This window comes from Macrobrachium rosenbergii, chromosome 52, assembly GCF_040412425.1.
Source record: "Macrobrachium rosenbergii isolate ZJJX-2024 chromosome 52, ASM4041242v1, whole genome shotgun sequence".
Lineage (NCBI taxonomy): Eukaryota > Metazoa > Arthropoda > Malacostraca > Decapoda > Palaemonidae > Macrobrachium > Macrobrachium rosenbergii.
In genome coordinates, this window is record NC_089792.1 from 24,864,600 (window position 1) to 24,886,035 (window position 21,436).

Below are 21,436 nucleotides of genomic sequence, written 5' to 3' on the forward strand. Positions count from 1 at the left end.
GAATTTTTGTATTACATTGCCTAATACCAATGAATTTAAGCAGCCGCCATGTGGAAAGAAATATTAGAAAATCCACGCTAACAATAAACTTATCTTTAATTAGATTTACGAAGAACTGAAGATTTACTCTGGGGACTGTGATGCAGGGTAAGGTTTAAGAGATGAGGCTGGGCAGCTGTTGTGGCCTGGGAAACTTGAGGAGGAACTGTTGCTACTATTACATTCGAAGTGCCACCCACCACAAGCTCACCACCTCCTACGACTGTCACTTTTCCTAGCTGTTAAGAAGAGTGAAATAAATATAAAACATTAAGGCTACACCTGTGACTATCCTAATTTCTATTAAAATCACTCAAAATTGTACTGGAATTCTTTGAGTAATTTGGAAGAAGCACTCTTATTTGATACACAAATAGTACCTTGGCTATTCTCCAGTTAATTGGAATTGGAATATAAAATCTAGGCCAAAGACCAAGCACTGGGACCTATGAGGTCATTCAGTGCTGACATGGAAACTGAGAGTAAAAAGGTTTTAACAATTTTACATGAATGTAACAGGATGAAAACCTAACAGTCACACTAAACCACCATTGTTAGGAGGTGTAAAGTAAGATGGAAGAATGACAAAATGAACAGAGGTACAGCAAAAGGAATGAAAGGGTGACAGCCAGGGGCCGAAGGGATGCTGCAAAGAACCTCAAGTAATGCCTACAGTGCACTACGTGAGGTGTACTGACAGCACTCACCCCAACCCCCAGGGTTCCTCAAATTAATCACCTGTAGTTTTGAAAATTTATTAGGAGAAAGAGTACATGGAAGAAATTAAGAAAGCCAAGCATATTCTAGATGAAACTGGAGTTTCCTTCCTCACTTAAATGTGACCACTTAAATCTGGATCCCCAAAGTGCATATTTATAAGACACAATGCTTTTCAACTTTTTTTTTTGCTTTCCATGGTTATCTCCATGCGTTGAAGTGCCGTGACTTTGGCTGATAAAGCATATTGATTATTATAGTTTTTCACTTCATCTATTAAAAAAATATGTTATGTTTTTCAAAGTTCACTGATTTTAATATTTAATAAACTTTTCTGAACTTGATATACCAGTAAACTGAAAAATTTAAACAGGTCACAATGTAACTTTACCGGCATAAACTGCCAGCTGTGTTTTATTGGAAATTTCCTTGGTCTACATCATCTCTGTGCGTGCATTGGGAAGGGACTACCGGCAGTAGCCTCTGGTGCAATGTCTAAAGGTTTTGATGATTAGATGTAGGCTTATGCAAATCTTTTTATTCTCAGACAAAAGAATGATGTATGAAATATAGAACTCCTCTAAAATAACAGGTTTTGGCTTAGGAAAAATCTATTTTTAGTAGCCGCTGTGAGTCCTCAAAGGAGTTACACTCTCATGGCTCCCCTAAGGCTCCATAAGACAGATCAATCAATCTCAGAGAATTCTCTTGTAGTTGACCTTGGCCTGAATTAGAGTCAGTTGGCACAGTGATTGAATATAAAAAGACTAAGCACAAGAGGGCTCTACCTCCTGTCCTACTTGCACAGATGTGACAACAGCACGTATGTTGGATGTCTTCCTCGTTACACGCCAGGTCTGTGCAAGATAAATGTTCACCCCAGCCCCATGTCTTTGTGTCTGAAAGTGGGTGGGTTTGAGGACTCACAGCAGCTATCAAAAATAGGTTTTCAAAACCTGTTTTTGATAGTGTAGTCGCTATTCATCCTCAAACAGCTTACAAAAGAAACTGACAGGTGACAAAATAGCTTAGCTCCTAATAAATAAATCCAGACAACCCAGATAAATTTTTGTCTGAAGTATAGTCACTAGTTATCAACAATTTTCTTAATTCCAGATACTGTTAGGGTTTGGCAATAAAGAACAGTTAACAACACAAGAACCTACATGTGTATTATTCTTTGTGGTTCTAAGGTGACTTAACTAATTATGTTGGGTTGGCTGTAGGATTAGTGCGCCTTCCCTGGCAATATCTCAGCATGACCACTACTCTCATGGCCATAGTGTTTCATTGATTTTTATCCCAAGGCAAAGTCACAGCTTATCAACCGTTTTCTTTATTCCAGATACCGTTTAGGGTTTGGCAATAAAGAACAGGAAACACACAAACCTAAATATGTATTATCCCTTGTAATGTGAATTACCTAATTATGTGGGGTCTGGCTGCAGAATTATTGTGCCTTCCCTGTTTCAGGAATATGGCAGTATTCCTGAATAATAACCACCAGTAATAACAAACCCCGTACACTGGGAGACTTTTTGGAAAGAAACAATTCCAAAGTTCATGATGTACTCACCTTTTGAATGTGATGCAATTTAGGGAACGAGTGAGGGTCTGCCTTTTTAATGAGGGACACTAAAATAATTCTCTGCCCATGTAGAGAGTGGTTTGTTTGTGCTAATGAGTATGAAAAACTGGACCATCTGGGATGTTTGCTGTGACATCTAGGTAAACCTTGAGTGCCTGAACTGGGCAAAGAAAAGGGGATTTTCCCTTAAAAAGGTTCTCATTCTTGGCTAGGAGACAACATTAAATGACAACTAGGTGTATGAGTAATGAAACATTGTCCCCGTCTAAGACAGCCTAGCATGCTAATCCAAGTTCCTGATGCCAAAGTAAACAAGAAGACTGCCTTTTGGAGTGTAGGAGTTGTAGTTGTACTGGGCCCACTGAACTGAGGGGATGACACCTAGGAGTCCGAGAACCTTATTCAGGGACCAGGTAATGGGAAGCCTCGAAGGAGCTGGCCTTTGCAGTGCAAAAGACCGGAGAAGGGAGTTAACAACTTCTATACAGTTACCACCCTACTTACAAACAGTCATGTTATGAACATTCAGAGATATGAACAGACAGGGTCACAAGTTAAAATTGACACCCGTAAGTTCAAATTTTGCTCTGTGTGCCTATTCTGCTAGTAAGAAATTTTTGCAAAGAACAGAAGAACACGAGGAAGAAGAACCTGTTCCTTTAACCCTTTCCCTGATTATCGCGAGCATTCTCGCGATTAACTACCATGTACATTTCTTACAATCATGAAAATACTTGTTCATATTCTTAAAACATTCCTACTTTTTTCTATATTCACAGTTTACCTTGATCTTTGATGAATTCCCATTTTCTTTATTTCCTCTCCCCATAAAAAACATTTAGTATGTATTTTTGTCAACAGACGGTGTTGTGTATTGCTTTCCTTGTGAACTTCCAATGTCAGACACTGCTCCTGTGAAATTATCTCCAAGTAAACACAGTAAACCCCTGCATTCCGGTCTCACTATTCGCGGACTCGCCTATTTGCGGATTTCTCTGTGGAACGTATATACCATTATTCGTGGAAAATTTTGCCCATTTGTGGTATTTTTCACTGAGAAATATCCACTAATAACTGTATTTTCATATTTTCATGACTAAATGCACTTTTTGTGATAAAACTTTTAAAATACTCAGGTATAAGCATTTTTTTATTTTTTTTTTGTGTTTAAACTATCAAAATAGGCAGTTCCAAGTGTTTTTAGAGGGGTTTTAAGTATTCATGGATTTTAGCTATTCACGTGGGGGTGCGGTATGCATCCCCCCCGAATATGGGTGTTTACTGTAACTTTCAAAACTTGGAAAAAATACAAAATTTTCACTGCTGCATGAATCAAAATTTTACTTTCTTCTTTTTACCTTATTAACATCCAAAGTAATTCTTCATAATACTGCATGATTTAAAAATACAGTGAAAACAGCATAACCTGAGTTAATTTGGGAATGTAAACATCAACAAAAATTATGCACTACATATTAAAAACCAACTTATGAACAATTCAAGATACAAACAGCCATCTGGAACATAACTCCAAAATTATAAAGCAACGATTCTGACAGTGCTGCCTTGTATCCCATCATTGTTGCAATAGAAAGGCACTTGACCTCACAAGAGATATAATAAAATTTAAATTTGTTTCAATAGATTGCAATTGACTGGTATTTTCTGCACTAGCAATGTCAGGTAAATAATCTTCATGGTGGACTAGATTTGAAAAATTCACATGTGAAGGTCACGGTTCAGAAAGGAGGATGTGTAGACGACTCTCTCCCCTGGGATAGAACAGTGAAAAGTAAAGGAACCTATTCTCTCACCCATTGTTGAAGAAAAAAATGAACCAATGACTATTCAGCTTATTCAAGGCCACTTGGTAAGTGGTTCTGTTGTAAGCTAGTAGACTGTTCAAAGCCTTAGATATCTGGGACAATGGAGGAAAAAGGCATGTCATCCTTCATTTGTTTCAGTCTTGTAGGAATGCATCTCTTACTACTGCTTGAATGACCAGGTTCAGAGACACACACACACACTCTGGAAGTTACGGTTCTTGCATGTGGCAAACAGGTCCACTCCTGGATGTGGAAGCATGTTAACAATTACTGACTTGACTAAGACTGACAAAATGTGGGCCCCTTTTGGAGGTTTCAATTTTCTGAGATGGAAAGACAGCCAACAGCTCCAGGAAGCTGATATGACACTTCCCCAGAGTAGGTGACCATCTTCCTGCCACCTGACAATCCTCCCAATGGCCTCCCCAACCTGTAAATGAGATATCCATATGTATTATCACTTGTATGAAGACTGGAGTAAGGTTGACCTGTTTGTCAGAGTCCTCTTTCAGGTCCATGGATGGAGTATCTTTCCAATCTCAGATGAAGGCGATCACAAAGCTTTTTCCTGGCATGTGAGAGCCAGACACTGTTTGCATCCTACAGTAACAATTTCAGGATTAGATCTACCACAGACACAACCTGTAACAGACCCATACTTCATTCCATCTGTTGTCTGGAAAGACTGGGCTGTGTAAGGAATCTTCTCAAGTCCTTCCTTACTCTGGTTTGAGTGTTGTTGGGAAGAGACACCTGGCCACAAAGAAAATACCAACAAAATTACAAAATCCTAGCCTCAGAAAATGTCTGCTGGATGTAAGGCGGGACTTGTTCCTATTTATTAGGAAACCTTTTGACTGGAATCTGTCACCTACCAATCTCAGGTTTCACAGCACTCTTCTTTGGTGGCTCCCCAGATTAGCCAATCATCTAGGTAGGCTACTAGTTAAGGGGAGCAGAAATGCCATAAGGCCCCATTATCAAGTAGGAGAGCATTGTTCCTTTATGACTGAAGAGATCTATTTAAAATTTTTACCATTTATTAAACAACTATGTACTGTAATACTGAAAATACGTGCACAAGGAAATCATAAAATTTGACTTCTAGGTTTGTAAATTTTACAATTGACAAAAAAAAATTACATTTTTCCTAAATAATACAGGTCAGCCATCATTAATCCGGTAATCGTTAATCTGGTTCCATTGCTAGTCTAGCTCTAATATTGGCTAGCGCAATTTCAAATTTCCCAGGTCACCGCACCACCTGCTGCTGCTGTTTGTTGGCACTACTTGCGTGCGTGACGTACATACCCTACGCACATGATTGCGTTCATCTTTTGGGTTGTAAAAAAATTTTTAACAATGCACTTTGGAAGCAGCAATGATGAACTTTCTTGTGTAAGTCAACAGAACTACCTGTACCATTCATTTTGCCTGTGCTTCAGTAAAATTTAACTGATTTTCATTTATTTTTTCTTTTTTCCTTATTAACCAATTTGTACTGATTCACTGGGTATCTTAAGGTAGGATGAGGTGGTTAACTGTTGGGTTAAGTGTATTCTAACCTAACCAGTCTGTAATCCAGCAAAATCACTAATCCAGCTCCCTGCAGGTCCCAATGATGACAGATTAGTGATGGTCAACCTCTATACGTGAAAAAAGTTGCTTATGCGAGACCAAAGATACTGTATACAGTCGACCCCCAGTATTCGTGGGGTTGCGTACCACAACTCCCGGCGAATAGCTAAAATCCACGAATATTTGACACCCCCTCTAAAAATGCTTATAACTGCCTACACCAAAAAACCCCTTCTAATAATGCTTATACCTGAGTATTATAATAGTTTTATCACAAAAAATGCATTTAGTCATGAAAATATGAAAATACAGTAGTAAGTGAAAATTTCTCTATAAAAAATACAGTTAATAGGCAAATTTTCTGCGAATAATGTGCATATATGTTCCACAGAAAAATCCGCAAATAGGTGAAGCTGCGAATCCAGAACTGCGAATAGGCAGGGGTCCACTGTATAGTTATACTACATGCTGTGAAAGTTTCACTGATTTTGGTTGTGTTCTTTGAGATACGCTCCTGTATACTTTTTAAAAAAAGTAAGTTTTGAGATATTGGCAAAGAAAAAATTCACTGCTTATTTTGTAATAACTATGAAACTTTGAGAGGTAGAAAGGAGATTTTTGCAGCAAATGCACAGTATTTCTTCATATATGATACGTCCCCTGAAATTTACAAAACAACTGGATGAAAAGAAATGTGCTCCCTGCTTGGTCTCCTCTTGGGTGATTGGCATTTGCAACATATCTCCAATGTGGACTCTTGCCTGTTGTTCCAATTTCTTTTGTCTTCAATAATCATAGTGCATATAGTTCTTACTTACTTCTCTTATAAACAGTTCTTCTTTGCTCCTATTATGACAGAATATATTGTACTCAGAAATGCACTAAGAAGCCAGGCAAGGTGACACTGTGGCACTATGTGACGAGCCTTGAGGAAATACTGTCATATACTTATATATTTTTTTTATTCATGAACAGACATCCTGTAAAGATATCCTGAGGAATTAAAACATAATATTCATTCTATTTTTACCATTTTTAGTAAAAAATCAATTGACTTGTAAATTATTTCACTTATGTTAACATATATTTTGTATACGTGAATGGTGATGAGGAAGATTGCTATTCATATGCATAAGTCTGTGCTGTATATTTGTATATAGCATGTTGATTTACATATCATTGTTACTTTACTGTAAAAATAAGTCAAGAGATAAAAAAACTGTAAAAATAAGTCAAATGATACAAAATATTATATGTGAATTGTTTGGCGCAATACATGTATGGCACCTCTTTGATGAGTGCCGAGAGGAGAGGGAAATTAGGGCTAATTACCCTGATCTCACATTTTCCTCAATGCTATCACTAGAGAAAACAGATGTTTTAGTGGGTAATGCAAGTACGTATATAAATTACTTTGAACTAAACAGGATTAGAAATATCTTTACAAGTTTTGTGACAATTTGTTGCTCACTGGGCAATAAAAGTGATGAACAAAATTGTCCTTAAACCCATCTAAAAATTTATTTTTAGCAATAATACTTCAGGATATGTTCATTTAGAAATAAAACAGTCCAAAACTGTCAACAACTCAATTTTGATCATGCCGATCGGCACCCCTTAAATTCCTTCTTTCTTGAGCTCCCATAAATTCAAAAGTATAGTACTGTATATAGAAAAATTTATGCAAACAAAGCATGTTCAAACTTGACAGGTTGAGTATCACCTTTCATTCGGAGGAATCCTTCTTGCGGCACTGAATAGTGGTGGCAAATAAACATCTTTCTCTATGGCCCCCTTTACAGAGGGATCTTTTTTTTCCAACCCATTTAGAGGAGGGGGAGGGTGAGACTATCTCTACCTTGGCCCTTTAAAAATTGTACTGTGTCCCCACGGGCAGAACTTTCACTGTATCTGATATGGAAGAAGACAACCTTGACTATGCAAGTCTAATTGGGCTCAACCTCTTTCCTTGCCTTTAATATGCAGTCGAGGAGTTGATTTTTCTTTTCCCTGGCAGGAGCAACTTTGTCCACTTCCAAAGGGGTGCTGCTACCACTGTTGTCCCTTCTTTTGTTACTGGAGGGATCCTTTAGTAGTGACTAAAGGCTTCTACGGCTCTGAGTCATAGAGAGCTTTCTTAGGCTTAGGACGGTGAAACTCTTGAGAGCATTGTTTCCCAGATTCCCCTTTTCCAACAACAGCATATATTGTGCAATTCTGTTGTCAGGATTGTTCAATGAGCTGTGTGGCAACAGATTCTTCAAACATCTCCTGAGACAAGGGGGAAGAATGTAACAGGGAGGTTACATTGGGGAGCGAATGTTGGAGCCCACCGGTGCTGCTTGTCAAGCCTTAATGCAACATTCCAATACTGCAGCAAACATTGTTATGGAAGATTCTGGAAGCTCTTTAATAGCTATTTCCAGCATATTAGTAGAAGTTATAACATTAAGGAGGTGGAGCCCAGCATAAAATTCAGCCATGGCTGCCCTGAGATTTTTCTCGTAGGAGTCCCAAATTACTGGGTAGTCATGTCCAATGGGAGCTTTTTCCCACTGGACTCTTATAGAACTATCAGATACTGGGATGACAGACAAATGGCTATAATTTTGTCATTAACTCTTGTTTCCCAGTCGTAACAAAATTATGAAATTCTGCCATGTGATTGTTTTATAAATGTGAAGGGACAGAAGGCTAGTGCCTTCTAGAGAGGGTACTGGTTCTCTTAAAATTTTTCAAGCACTATATCTTCCACTGGAGAAAGGTTGCTTCTATGGCTTTCACTGTTACATTAGTAGGCAGGATAACAGTCACATTTGATGATTTCTGAATTCCTATTGACATAGGGACAAAGCACCATTCTGTGTTGGGAAATGCCGCTTTGTCCAGAAATTCTACATGCTCAACCTAAATCACAGTTTTCCTTTCATTAATGAGGTATTTTCCATCTACTGAAAGGATATACATTGAGGCATTTTGCCAAGTTTAATCAGTATCATTCTTAGGGGTGGAAACTGATGCCTGTACTGCATTCTGATTTGAGCTTTTATAGTCCAACCTGGTCATATTGTTACCAGTTGGAGGTCTGGGAGTGAGTAAGGCTGTCTCTTATTACCCATTCCGATTTCAAAGGGGATCTAGGCAAGCGATTCAACTTCTTTTTGGGCTTGGTTTTTTTTTACCCTATTCCAATGACCTAAGTTTTTTAGTGAGAACACCAATCTCTGCCTGGGCAGCCTGTGCAGCTTCTCTATCCTCTAGTTTAAAAGATGAGGGATTTTTTACACATCACACCAAATTCCATAACAAGGACAGACCTAAATACCTTTGGGAATCATGGATAGCATCTCTGATATGCTGATGCTCAGTAACAAGCTCATCTTGATATTGTTCATGATTTCCTCCCGGAATTCTGAAAGTACAGCAAGCGGAATTTCCTTATCAGCGAAGACTGCATGAACTGACTGAGCCAAGGCAGTCATATCATCACTGCCCAGCAGTAAATTAGTCCAGCATAAATCACTACCCCCTAGAAGGTACAGACACTTCAAATGGGGTTGGGTGGACCCTATCAGTGTCCCCTTCAATATCTGATTGCTGCTTGGGAGAGGCAAGATTCTCATCTGAGGTCTCTCTCTCTCCTTCATGTAAAGCAGGAGACTGTTCCCTAGATCTTCTGGATTCAAAAGTGAAATTTCAGTGGCTATATCCACTTCATGTTGAGTATTAGTGACCTCTCTCCCAAGGAAAGACTGTCTCCATTGGAGAAGTTGAAGTGGGAGTTCCTAGAAACCCCTGCTTTTGGAGTATCGGCCCAAATGTGGATTCTGCTCGGAGATGGACGTAAACATGCACTGCCAAAATGATGTAATCTCTCCTTCTGTACTCCTACTGAATTCATGGAGGTAGCTTAAAATGAGCTCTTTCATCATTTTAGCCTGCTGCCAAGAGCATGTTGCATATTTCACACATGTCCCGCAACCAATCAAAACCACCTCTATTCCTACAGGGGCTGGCTCATGGCAGGTAGTTATGAGCCATTTCCACAGGCAAAAAGCAGACTCAGCAATTCATTATGGTGCAAGTAATTTGTGGGTCCTGTGTAACAGCAGCCCAGTAGTGAAAAAAAAAATTGTTTATTAAAACTTACTAGTGTAGCTACCTGTATCACTGTATAGGCAACAAACACTTCAAATTAAAACACACTGACATGGCCATGAGTGGCCATAATAAGTGTCTATAGTATAATGTTAGGTAACATGATCAATGGGTCATATCCATAAAATAGTACAGTAAATTCCCCGTATTCGCGGTCTCACCTATTCACAGATTTCTCTATGGAACATATATAGGCATTATTTGCTGAAAATTCGCCCATTCACTGTATTTTTCACTGAGAAATATTTACTAATTACTGTATTTTCATGACTAAATGCACTTTTTGTGATAAAACTATTAAAATATTCAGGTAGTGCTCGAGTTACAATAATTCACCTTACGATAATTTGATTTTGCAGTGGGGAAAGCAATTAATACCGGTACAGCAATACTGTATTTATAAAATATTTATAAATTTTGGGTGGGTGTAGGCAGCAGCATACAATCAGGCAGTGAGAGAGACCAGATTAGAAAAGACCAACTTCTTTTCCTCCAACTCTTTATCCCATCTTCTAGTTGAAAAAGTAAAAGAGAATGATAAAAGTATCGTTAGTGACGTTATACTCTTGTGTAAATGTGTACAGCCATAAACAACTGACCAAGAAACTTGTTTTCCTTAACCAAATCAGATAATAACAGCATTTTGCTTGTATTTCAACCATCGTACGGTAATACATAATTACCGTAGGTTACAGTACAAATGACGTTAGGTAGAATAGGACATATATTTTTACATTATACCCTTATTTGCTATGGATAAAAGATCGGCGAGGAAATATACTGCTAAATTTAAGCTGCAAGTTGTAGCTGAAGCTAAGAAAACTATTAATGACCATAAATAATTGTGCATCGGCAACATGGATGACACTCGACAGTAATTAAAATTGGAAAGTATTTTAATCAAAACTACTGGATATGAAAGGGCACCTTGCTCCTATTTTTGTGCTGATATACGATAAATAAGTAAAACTCGTATTATGATGAAATCAAGTGAAAATAGCGAACGGAATCTTGATTTTTTCTTACACAAAACAAATGGCCATTGTCATCTATTGACACAAAAATAACCTTGCCCCATATAAAGAAAGTACCTAGAGATTCATTTACGCTAACTAGAAGCAAGAGAAGCACTCTGAACTGAGTTAGATATGGTGAAATACACACTGCATAAACAATTTCCAAACCAAAATATTGATCGCTATGACCACAATTTATAATACAAAAGCAATATAAGAATATATGCAATATTATTTGATACAGTGAATTAAGGCATAACATTTTAAAAGATCCATGGAAAAGATGCATATTCGTTATGTTGAAGTTTGTATAATAAGATATGTGAATATAGTGTACAGTATAATGTAGGCTACGCTACCATTTATGTATACAATATAACATAGTGTAGGCTACGCTAATTCTTGCTTGTTATTCAATTTCACTTTGCCTGAACCTTCAGAATTAGCTGATATTAATAATTACTATTCCGTGTATGGTATAGAGTATATTTTAGTGTAGGCTAGGCTACCATATGTATACATGGTACCAAATACCCTAGTGTAGGCTAGGCTATATTTTGAAATAGGTTTTGGTACTTCTTACATTTTTTCCAACAAACGATGGTTTTTTTAGACTAACCCCATCGTAAGTACGATAACACCTGTATAAGCATTTTTAGTTTGTTTTTTGTCTGTTTCAACTATCAAAATAGGCAGTTCTAAGTTTTTTTAGAAGGGTCCTAAGTACTCGTGGGTTTTAGCTACTCGCGGGGAGGGTGTGGTACACATCCCCCGCGAATGGGGATTTACTGTAGTTACAAAAATAACATGAAAATACAGTAATTAGTGAATATTACTCTACAAAAAATCCATGAATTAGTGAATTTTCCCAAGATATATTTGGAGATACGTTTCACAGAAAAAACCGTAAATGACTGAATCTGTGAATGCTGAACAGGATCTAGCGGGGGTCCACTGTACTAACAATGGGGTGTGTTGACTGGGCTGACCTACACCTGGTCAGTCAAAAGAAAAACACAAAGGCTAGGCTAGCTGCAACTGGCTGGTCAACCACCACCTTAATCTCATAAGAAGAAAACTGCTCCTTGACTGAATATATGCTTCTAGGTGGGAAGCTGAAAGTGAAGGTTCATAGATGGAAAAGCCAAACATTGTAGGACTTCCTTATGTAGCAAAGCAACCACCAGTCAGGCAAATAATCCCAGCATATACCACAGGTGGGGTCATGCTATTATACCTGCCCATGAAACCATTACACAACAGATTAGGCTTCCTGACTACAGTTGACATACAGTGTACACATGACAAGGCTTACTTATCAAATGCAAATATATTCAAGTATCCTGAGCCATCTTGATAAAAGGTAAAAAGAAAATACAATAATCACACAGTATACATATCAACAAATATGAACAAAAACAGCAGCAACATACAAAACACAAAGGTAGCATAGTGTAAGCAACAATGAAAATTACAACTGTCTCAGACACAGCCAAAAGCAAAAGTGAATGTGTACAAATTGGATGGCGGGGATTCCTCCCCTACCATTGGTAGCCAACTACCAATATCCATCTTGTTTTTAGTTAAATGACTGGCTCCAGCTTGTGCTGAAAGTAAATCCCCTATGTAAAGACCAAGGGTTTGTAAATGTGTCGGAACAAAATAAAAATTACGAGTGATTACTAATGATTTTAAGGAGGTTATTCAAACATCTTAGGTAAGTATATACAAATATACATTATGAATAATGTAAGTAACCTTGTAACTGACGTAAGAGTAAGGCACATCAATAAAGAAATATAGAATACTTCAACCAATTAATACTTACTGAAGGCTAATAAACCTTTTTTGACACCAGAATAATAACTGTCTACAAGTAAAAATACACAAACTTATTAAAGTATTACACTTTATAAAAAGTTAATCATATCCTTTGTATGCAACACAAAATAAACTAATCCTAAATAAATACATTATGTATAAAGTCTAAAATTAGTTAATTTGAATGGTAAATGACCTCAGAACTGTTAACTACTGTACCTATCCACTTGTTATATAGCATCACATATTTAACAAACTTTACTGACGTTAAATTCCAGAAATATTCAGTAAATACGCACATACAGTTAACTGCTGCACAATAAGCACTGTTAACAAAAAACACTTGATAAAAGAAATGAAAACCTTTGCGCTGTTAACAGTTCTACAGACAACATGAGAAGCAGTTACCTGGTGAGGCCTGAGGATCCAGGTGGCACATGCAGCTACTACAGATCATCTTTTGTCAGACTTAATATGGACTTTCTAGGGCATTAAACAAAGACCATGAATGTTGGCTGCAGATGAGTCATGGCTTTGTGGTGAATGTTTATACACTCATGCATTAAATTTGGATTCTTAAAATATAAAACTTACAAAGACTGTAAAGCTTTATTTCACTAAAAAGATTATCAAAATACATCAATTACACATGAAATAAACCAAACCTGTGATGCAGAAGCTGGTACAAGAAGCTGAGTGTGCTGGGTGGTAGATGACGCTCCATGAGGGATGGGGGCATGGGCAACTTTAACAATAGTTCCTGGCGGCAGGCGGTTAGTATTCGGAGGGTAATGTATGGTAGGATGCTGTGTGGTTGTGGTCGTTATCAAGTTATTTGTTAGACTCACAGGAGCCACAGACACAGCAGTAGGGCCAACAGAAATGGCCGATGCTACACCAACCTGTCAAATTGCTGGGTGTTTCAGTGTAAGTAAAAATCAAATATGGTTATAAAATGTCATAAGTTTATATATTAATAAGCCAAAATATTACAACAAAGCTTGGGTAGAACAAACAGGGCATCTAGAAGTCTCTGGGATTTACACAATGTTAAGCACAAGCAATAAAAGTCTTACTTAGCAGACCTAAAAAACATATGCAGTGCCTAACAATTCATAAACTATTTACACCTCAGTCTCCTTTACATAGTGAGGCAAAACACTGTACCATGATTCTCCTTGTGCTTATATGATAGTGATTGATGACAAATACTAAAGGATTATCAACTCTTACATAAATACACATCTTATAACTAAATTCCTGAATACCAACAGCATTCACACAAGCGAAAGAGATAATTAAAAGAAATTCACTAAAACTCTGACCATTACAATTTTAGACTTGTTAAATTTTACTGAAAATCTGAAAATATATGGTTGAAAGTGCTTGCCTGACCTACACAAGATATAAATTTCAATAGACAACAACATTTTCATGACTTCTTGCACTTATATGATAGTGATGGACTTAGTCTGGCCTTTTACCTGTACTGCTTCTCGAGTGGCAACCAAGAATTGTACAGTACAGCATCTCATAAATGGGGCCTAGGCAGTGCATTATATGGTTAGTATTGACTCCATTTTTATATATAAACTGATATTACTGTTTCATACACAAAACACCAATATGCGCATCCGAGCCGCCCCACAATGATACACATGAAGAACGAACATACATGTCACAGGATATCTTTTGAATAAATTCAGCAAAAATCAGAAATGCTTGTCATAACAAAGAGGTTTGTATATGACATAATGAGATACTGCTTCTCCTCATAGCATGGGGTGGGTGGAGCTTGTGACCTACTCACTTTCATGTGCAAGATGAATGAACATACATGTCAGAAGAGATCTTTTGAATAAATTCAGCAAAAATCAGAAATGCTTGTCATAACAAAGAGGTTTGTATATGACATAATGAGATACTGCTTCTCCTCATAGCATGGGGTAGGTGGAGCTTGTGACCTACTCACTTTCATGTGCAAGATGAATGAACATGCATGTCAGAAGATATCTTTTGAATAAATTCAGCAAAAATCAGAAATGCTTGTCATAACAAAGAGGTTTGTATATGACATAATGAGATACTGCTTCTCCTCATAGCACGGGGTGGGTGGAGATTGTGACCTACTCACTTTCATGTGCAAGATGAATAAACATGCAAGTCAGAAGATATCTTTTCAAGAAATTCAGCAAAAATCAGAAAAGCTTGCCATAACAAAAGGTTTGAATATGACCTAATGAGATACTGCTTCTCCTCATAGCGTGAGGTGGATGCAGCTCGTGACCTACACACTTTGATATGCACAATGAATGCACATGCATGTCAGAAGAAGATATCTATTTAAGAAATTCAGCAAAAATCAAAAAAGCTTGTCATAAAAAAAGAGATTTTAATAAGACGTAATGAGACACTGCTTCTCCTCATAGCATGGGGTGGGTGGAGCTTGTGACTTATGCATACGCTTAAATTTCCTTTTCTAGAATCAAGTGTATGATGACTATAATGCTGTTAAGTCATATTCAATTTTACCAATTTTTTCAGGTTTTATAGCAAAAGTGTTATACAGTGTTCTGAAAATGCCAAACTGGGGTAATGCTATCTTCTGGGGGTAAGAGACCAACAAAAGAGAGTGAGCAGTTGGAGAAACCACCAACATGGGAGGGCTTCATCCCTCCTAACAAGTTCTGTTTATCTGACCTTACAGAGTTCCAAATGCATAATTTACTTCTTAGAAAGACAGATAACTATTGATGTCCATGGAGAGTGAAGTGACACAGATAGTAGAGATAACAGTGATGACTTCATGGCCAAAATTTAAAGTGCTGATAGCAGCGAGGAGGAGATCCCCACTGTTTCACCACTGAAGCTTGAAAACACGGTGAGAAGGGGAGGGAGAAGGTGGTAAGCCTGCCTTCCTCACTGCCTGGCCCAGTCTCTCACATGCAATTCCTTCCCCTTCTGTTGCTGACAATGAAGATGAAGGATGGTCTATGGATCCTAAACCACTGTATTGCCTGAATTTACAGATGTATTGCAGCTGAAAGTGCTAGAGCTAACGAGTGGCTTAGGTTTTCCTCCAGCTAATTTTCAAGTGAGAATTATTCTGTTAATTGATGTAAGAAACCCATCATTATGCCATATACTGCAGGGATGTTCTCAAGGAAAATAACGCACTGAAGCGGCAGGACTGCAGTACTATAGATATTGCGCATTATATCAGAATGCACATTTTTATATGGATTCTGAAGTTGTCACAAGAATGGATGTATTAGTCTAAATGTAATAAACATCATTAAGGTGCGTGGCAACTAGTGATGTCATGCACAAAGTTTGTGCAAATATCAAGCTATTTTCATGCAATAAATTGGCTAGCAATACCACCAGAGAACACCGATAGGCTTATTCTTGTGCAACTAGTGCTAGAATATATAAAAAAAAAAACTGTGTTGAAAACTTTATGCACCAGGAAAGAACCTGTCTTTGGATGAAGGTATGCTTCTGTGGAAAGGCAGGTTATCTTTCAGTGTATAACCCTAAGAAGCCAGTGAAATATGGAATAAAGATTTATAATTTGTGTAAGACAGAACCAGGTTTTATGCTTGATTTCATTGTGTACCATGTTGAAGATTATCCTCTATGTGCTCATTTGTTCATGGATAATTATTACAACTCCATGAAGCTGACAGAAAAGCTGTATGAACATGGGGTGAGTACCAGTGGCACTTTATGGCAATATTATTTTGTGATGGACACAAAGGTTGGTTACTGTAATAACCAACTTGCCACAATTCCTGATACATGTTAAAAAAGAAAAAGAAAGTGCAATTACTTTTGTGACTGGGCAGTGGAACTACCTGGTTGGGTTATACATACAGTAATGAACCAACTTTGACCTGATAATCATGTGCACAGATACAAAGATGGTTATGGTAAAAAAATGAAGATGTAAAGAATTGCATTAATTTCATTTACTTGGTGGTGACTAAACCAAACTGTAAACCTCTTACAGTTCCAGGAACTGGGCTATACATAAACCCCAGTACATGATGGTTCATGGACTTAACCACTCTTGGAACATATCTGCCATCATCATGTGCTACAGCTTCAGTATTTTTCACTGAAAAATATTCACTTTACTGGTTTTCATAAAATTTTGATGTAAATACTTTTTGCAAAAACTTGCATTAATTTCATATAAGCATTTTTACAGGGTTTTTCTTGGTTTAAGCTATCAAAATGGGCAGTTCTAAGTGTTTTTAGAGGGGTTTTACATTTAAACCTCTTACAGTTCCAGGAACTGGCATATACTGGTTTGATAGAATTCAATCCAGATGAGCAGCCTGCAGGAGATCTTACCATTCTCCATGTGTATTCTGCACAAGATGTTGCAACTGCTCCAATGATCCTGCCCCTGCACCTGGTTATGCTGCTCAGGTCCACCCCTAGTACATCAACTGATGTCTCTCCTGCCACTAGCACTTCTGATGAAGCTGCTATGCCTTCAGTGCCTAAAGACAAGACTCCAAAACCAGAGTCAATGGTCACTGGCCCTACACTTCGTCTTTCTCCTAGCATTGCGCATGTGCCAGAGCCACTGCCAGACTTCAAGAAGCTGAGGAAGAGATGCTGTGTTTGCTCTAAGAAGGGCATTTGAAAGGACACTGTGTATCATTGTGACTCATGCGGAACATGTCTCTGTATAAAACCCCAATGCTAGTTGATTACTATACAAAGCAGCACCACTGGCAATCATCTGCCACCATGGTACCTTCACTGACATCCAGTGTGAAGCAGCAATAGGAGCATCAGGAATGTCTCCTCCTCTTCCTAGTTATATGCTGTGAACTGCAAGGTCTTCAAAATAGAGGATGCATTAGCAAGATATGAAGACCAGGATTGCTAGTGAGTGCACCAGATTACATTTCATATATGCATATTTATATATTTTCATGTATTTTTAAACAGTGCATTATTTTATAGTATTTTTTATGTGGTTATGTATTTCATTATCATCTTGTGCATTTGTATGCATTATTTTTTTGGCAAAAAAGTTTCATGATTATGAGCACAATTTATCATGCACTTGCATTTTCAAAAATATTACCAATTATAGGCATAGTCATCTATTACAGGAAGTCCCCGGTTATCAGTGGAGTCCCGTTCTGAGGGGTGTGATGATAACCGAAAATCGGCGATTTTTGGGGCTTATCGGCACCATAAAGCGCTGATTTTCAGTTATCACCGCCTCTGTTAGGTATGTATCGGCACCAAGGCCCAATTACTCGGCGCCGATAAGCGGAAATCGGCGAGTGCCGAAAATTGCTGATTTTTGTCGCTAGACAAACACCGTAAAACCGGATTGCCATTAATCAGGGACTGCCTGTATACTGTATATGTTCCACAGAGAAATCCGCAAATAGGTGAGTCGGCGAATCGTGAGACCGCGAATACAGGGGTTTACTGTATTTACTAATTACTGTTTTCATGTTATTTTTGCCACATACATTATTTATAAAACAATGATTTCTTAATTTTCAAATATTAATACTGTATTAGTGTAAATACAGCAAAATATCAATTCATTAAGGAAAATATAGAAAATCAGGTAACGTTTTAGCACAATTCTTTGCTTTTCCCAATCTCCTGTTGTTACAGTCTGCAACTTAGGGGTGGGATGTGGGCCTGTCAATCATCTTTAAGCAAAGGATACTAGTAGAATGTGAGACAGATGGATAGATGGAAAAGGGCAGTGGTTGACAGAACGATATATACAGTATATATAAATATATATACAGTAGCTCCTTGGTATAAGAATTTAATTCATTCCAAATTCCAATTTGTATACAGGCAGTCCCTGGTTAACAGTGGGCACAGTTAATGGCGATCAGGTTTTATGGCGCTTGTCTAGCAATGAAAATCGGCAACTTTTGGTGCCAAAAATCACAGATTTCCGATTATCGGCACCGATGCAGACCTAAAAGAGGTGTTGATAACCGAAAATCAGTGCTTTTTGGCACTGATAAGCCCCAAAAATTGCTGAAAAAGCGCCGGAAATCGCCAATTTTCAGTTATCATCACACCCCCAGAATGGAACCCCCGCCGATAACCGAGGACTGCCTGTACTGAGATGTTTGTATATCGATCCAAATACAGTAAACCCCAAATTTCGTTTTCTCACGATTCGCAGATTTCTCAATGGAACATAAATACACATTATTTGCAGAAAATTCGCCCATTCACAGTATTTTTCACTGAGAAATATTCACTAATTACTGTATTAATTGGATTTTGCGATGGGGTAAGCAATTAATACCGATGCGACAATATTTAGAAAATATCTTAAAATTTCGTGTGGGAGCAGGCACCAGCGTACAATCAGGCAGCAAGAGAAACCAAATTACAATTGACCAACTTTTTTTCCCCCATCTTTATCCTGTCTTCTAGTTGAAAAAGTAAAAGAGAATGATAAAAGTATTGTTAGTAACATTATACTCTTGCGTAAATGCATAGAGCCATAAACAACCGAACAAGAAACTGTTTTTGCTTATAACCGAATCGGATAACAACAGCTGTTTTGGTTGTATTTCAACTATCGTACTGTAGTAAACAATTACCATACTTATGTTACAAATTACGTTAAGTAGAATCGAACTGATATATTTTTACATTACACCCTTATTCAGTATGGATAAAAGATCGACAAGGCAATATACTGATAAATTTAAACTGCAAGTTGTAGATGAAGCTGAGAAAATAATGTTCAAGCTGCTAATGACTATAAATTATCATGCATCGGCAATATGGATGAAACTCGACCATAGATAAAATTGGAGAGAAAGTATTTTAATAAAAACTACTGGGCATGAAAGAACACATATTATTGCTATTTTCACACCAATAAAAGATAAATTCATAAAGCTCGTATTATGATGAAATCAAGTAAAAATAGCAAACGGAATCTTGATTTCTTTTAACACAAAACAAACATGGCCCCAAACGGCCAACATCATCTATTAACGAAAAAATAGCTAAATTAATTTCACAACAAGACGTATTGAAGTTATATTTCGACTTAAAAACACTTTGGATAATGAAGAATAACCTTGCCCCATATAAATAAAGTATCTAGAGATTCATTTATGTTAAATAGAAACAAAGAAAAGAACTCTGAACTGAGTTGAATACAGCAAAATAAACTTACTGCATAATCAATTTCCAAACCAAAACATTGATCACTATGATCGCAATTTATAATACAAAAGCAATATAATATACTATAAACAATATTATTGGATACAGTTAAGCATAACATTTTAAAGATCCAATGAAAAGAAGCATATTCGTTATGTTGATGTTTGTATGATACGATATTAATATGTGAATATAGAGTAAAGTATAATGTAGGCTAGGCTACCGTATATGTATATGATAAACCATATTGTAGGCTAAGCTAATCTTGTTTGTTATTCAATTTCTCTTTGTATTGAATTATCATAAGTCAATCTACTTGAACCTCCAGAACTAGCTGATAATAATTACTATACCATACATGTATTGAGTATACTTTATAGTGTAGGCTAGGCTACCATATATGTATACATGGTACTGAATACCCTAGTGTAGGCTAGGCTATATTCGAGATACATTTTTCCAACAAATGATGGGTTTTTGGAACCTAACTCCATCATAAGTAGGATAATACCTGTACACAAAACAAACACCAAGGAGATAGGTGTTTGGTTTGCGTAAATATGAAGAGGCAACATAAAAAAATGAGTAAAATGATATATAAGGCAAAAGTCTCCCAAAACTTATGCAGACTTCGTAGCCAAAATAAGTGAATATATCATATAGAGACATAGAAAAACATGTTGGAATGTTTCAATATATCAATACAGTATATGCAAAGTATAAACAATATAAATTCAAACAGAAGAGAAAGTCAAAAGACAGGACAGAGAAAGGAATGCATGTCTGGTTGAGACAGCGGCCAAAAGTAAACTGCTTAGAACTGAATGTATACCAACTGGGTGGGCAGTACTTCAGTCCCTACCATCATTAACAGTTACCATAACCAACCTTGCAAAAGTTTAACGGCCGGACTTCCAGCTCGCTGAAAGTTAATCCCATTTGTAAAGACCGAGGGTTTGTATTCATGTAGGAACAATAATAGTCTGTGTGGGAAAGTTTTGCTACACGATATAAATAGCAACTATTAAACAATATTATAGTAAACTGTAGATCTGAAAAAACAGTTTGGAAGCCAATCTTATTTCCAAATTGTCACACATCAGAATACCATATGGGGTAAGCATAAGCAGTGCTATACACAAAGCAAAAAGTAACTTCAATCTAAAATGTAGTCAAACAACAAGTAATCAAGAATACCACAGAATATAAACAATATTAAGGAGAACAAATTACCTTTGTTGATGACGATACAGATGTGGTAACTGATGATGAAGCTGGGCAAGTGTACGTAGAACTTGACAAGTTAACTGGAAGAGGTTCTACAGAAGTTACAGTGGATGATGGGATTGATGGTAGTGACAGTGATCTGGTGCGAGGTTTATGTGTAGTTTGGCTTGATATTCGTACTTCTGACAGAGGAGCAAAGACTGATGGTAATGGTGCTAGATTATCACAGTTACTCATATTATCGACGGAGCCTTCTGAAAACAAAAGTATGG

General features: G+C 37.3%; 1 protein-coding gene across 9 annotated transcripts in view; it reads right to left on the minus strand.

Moving 5' to 3' along the window:
- LOC136833759 (cyclic AMP-dependent transcription factor ATF-7-like) overlaps positions 1–21,436 on the minus strand; it is a 178,838-nt gene that overhangs the window by 2,625 nt on the left and 154,777 nt on the right. For 6 of the 9 annotated variants that reach the window (XM_067095983.1, XM_067095984.1, XM_067095986.1 and 3 more), the window contains 3 exons: positions 21,171–21,418; positions 13,409–13,645; positions 1–278 (listed from right to left, as the gene is read on the minus strand). The exon at positions 1–278 is cut by the window's left edge and continues 2,625 nt beyond it. In XM_067095983.1, the coding sequence (XP_066952084.1) occupies positions 96–278; positions 13,409–13,645; positions 21,171–21,418 (668 nt within the window). In that variant the 3' untranslated portion in view covers positions 1–95. Of the gene's footprint in view, positions 279–13,408; positions 13,657–21,170; positions 21,419–21,436 lie in introns of those variants that run through there. The other 3 variants (XM_067095988.1, XM_067095990.1, XM_067095989.1) reach the window with 3 other exon arrangements.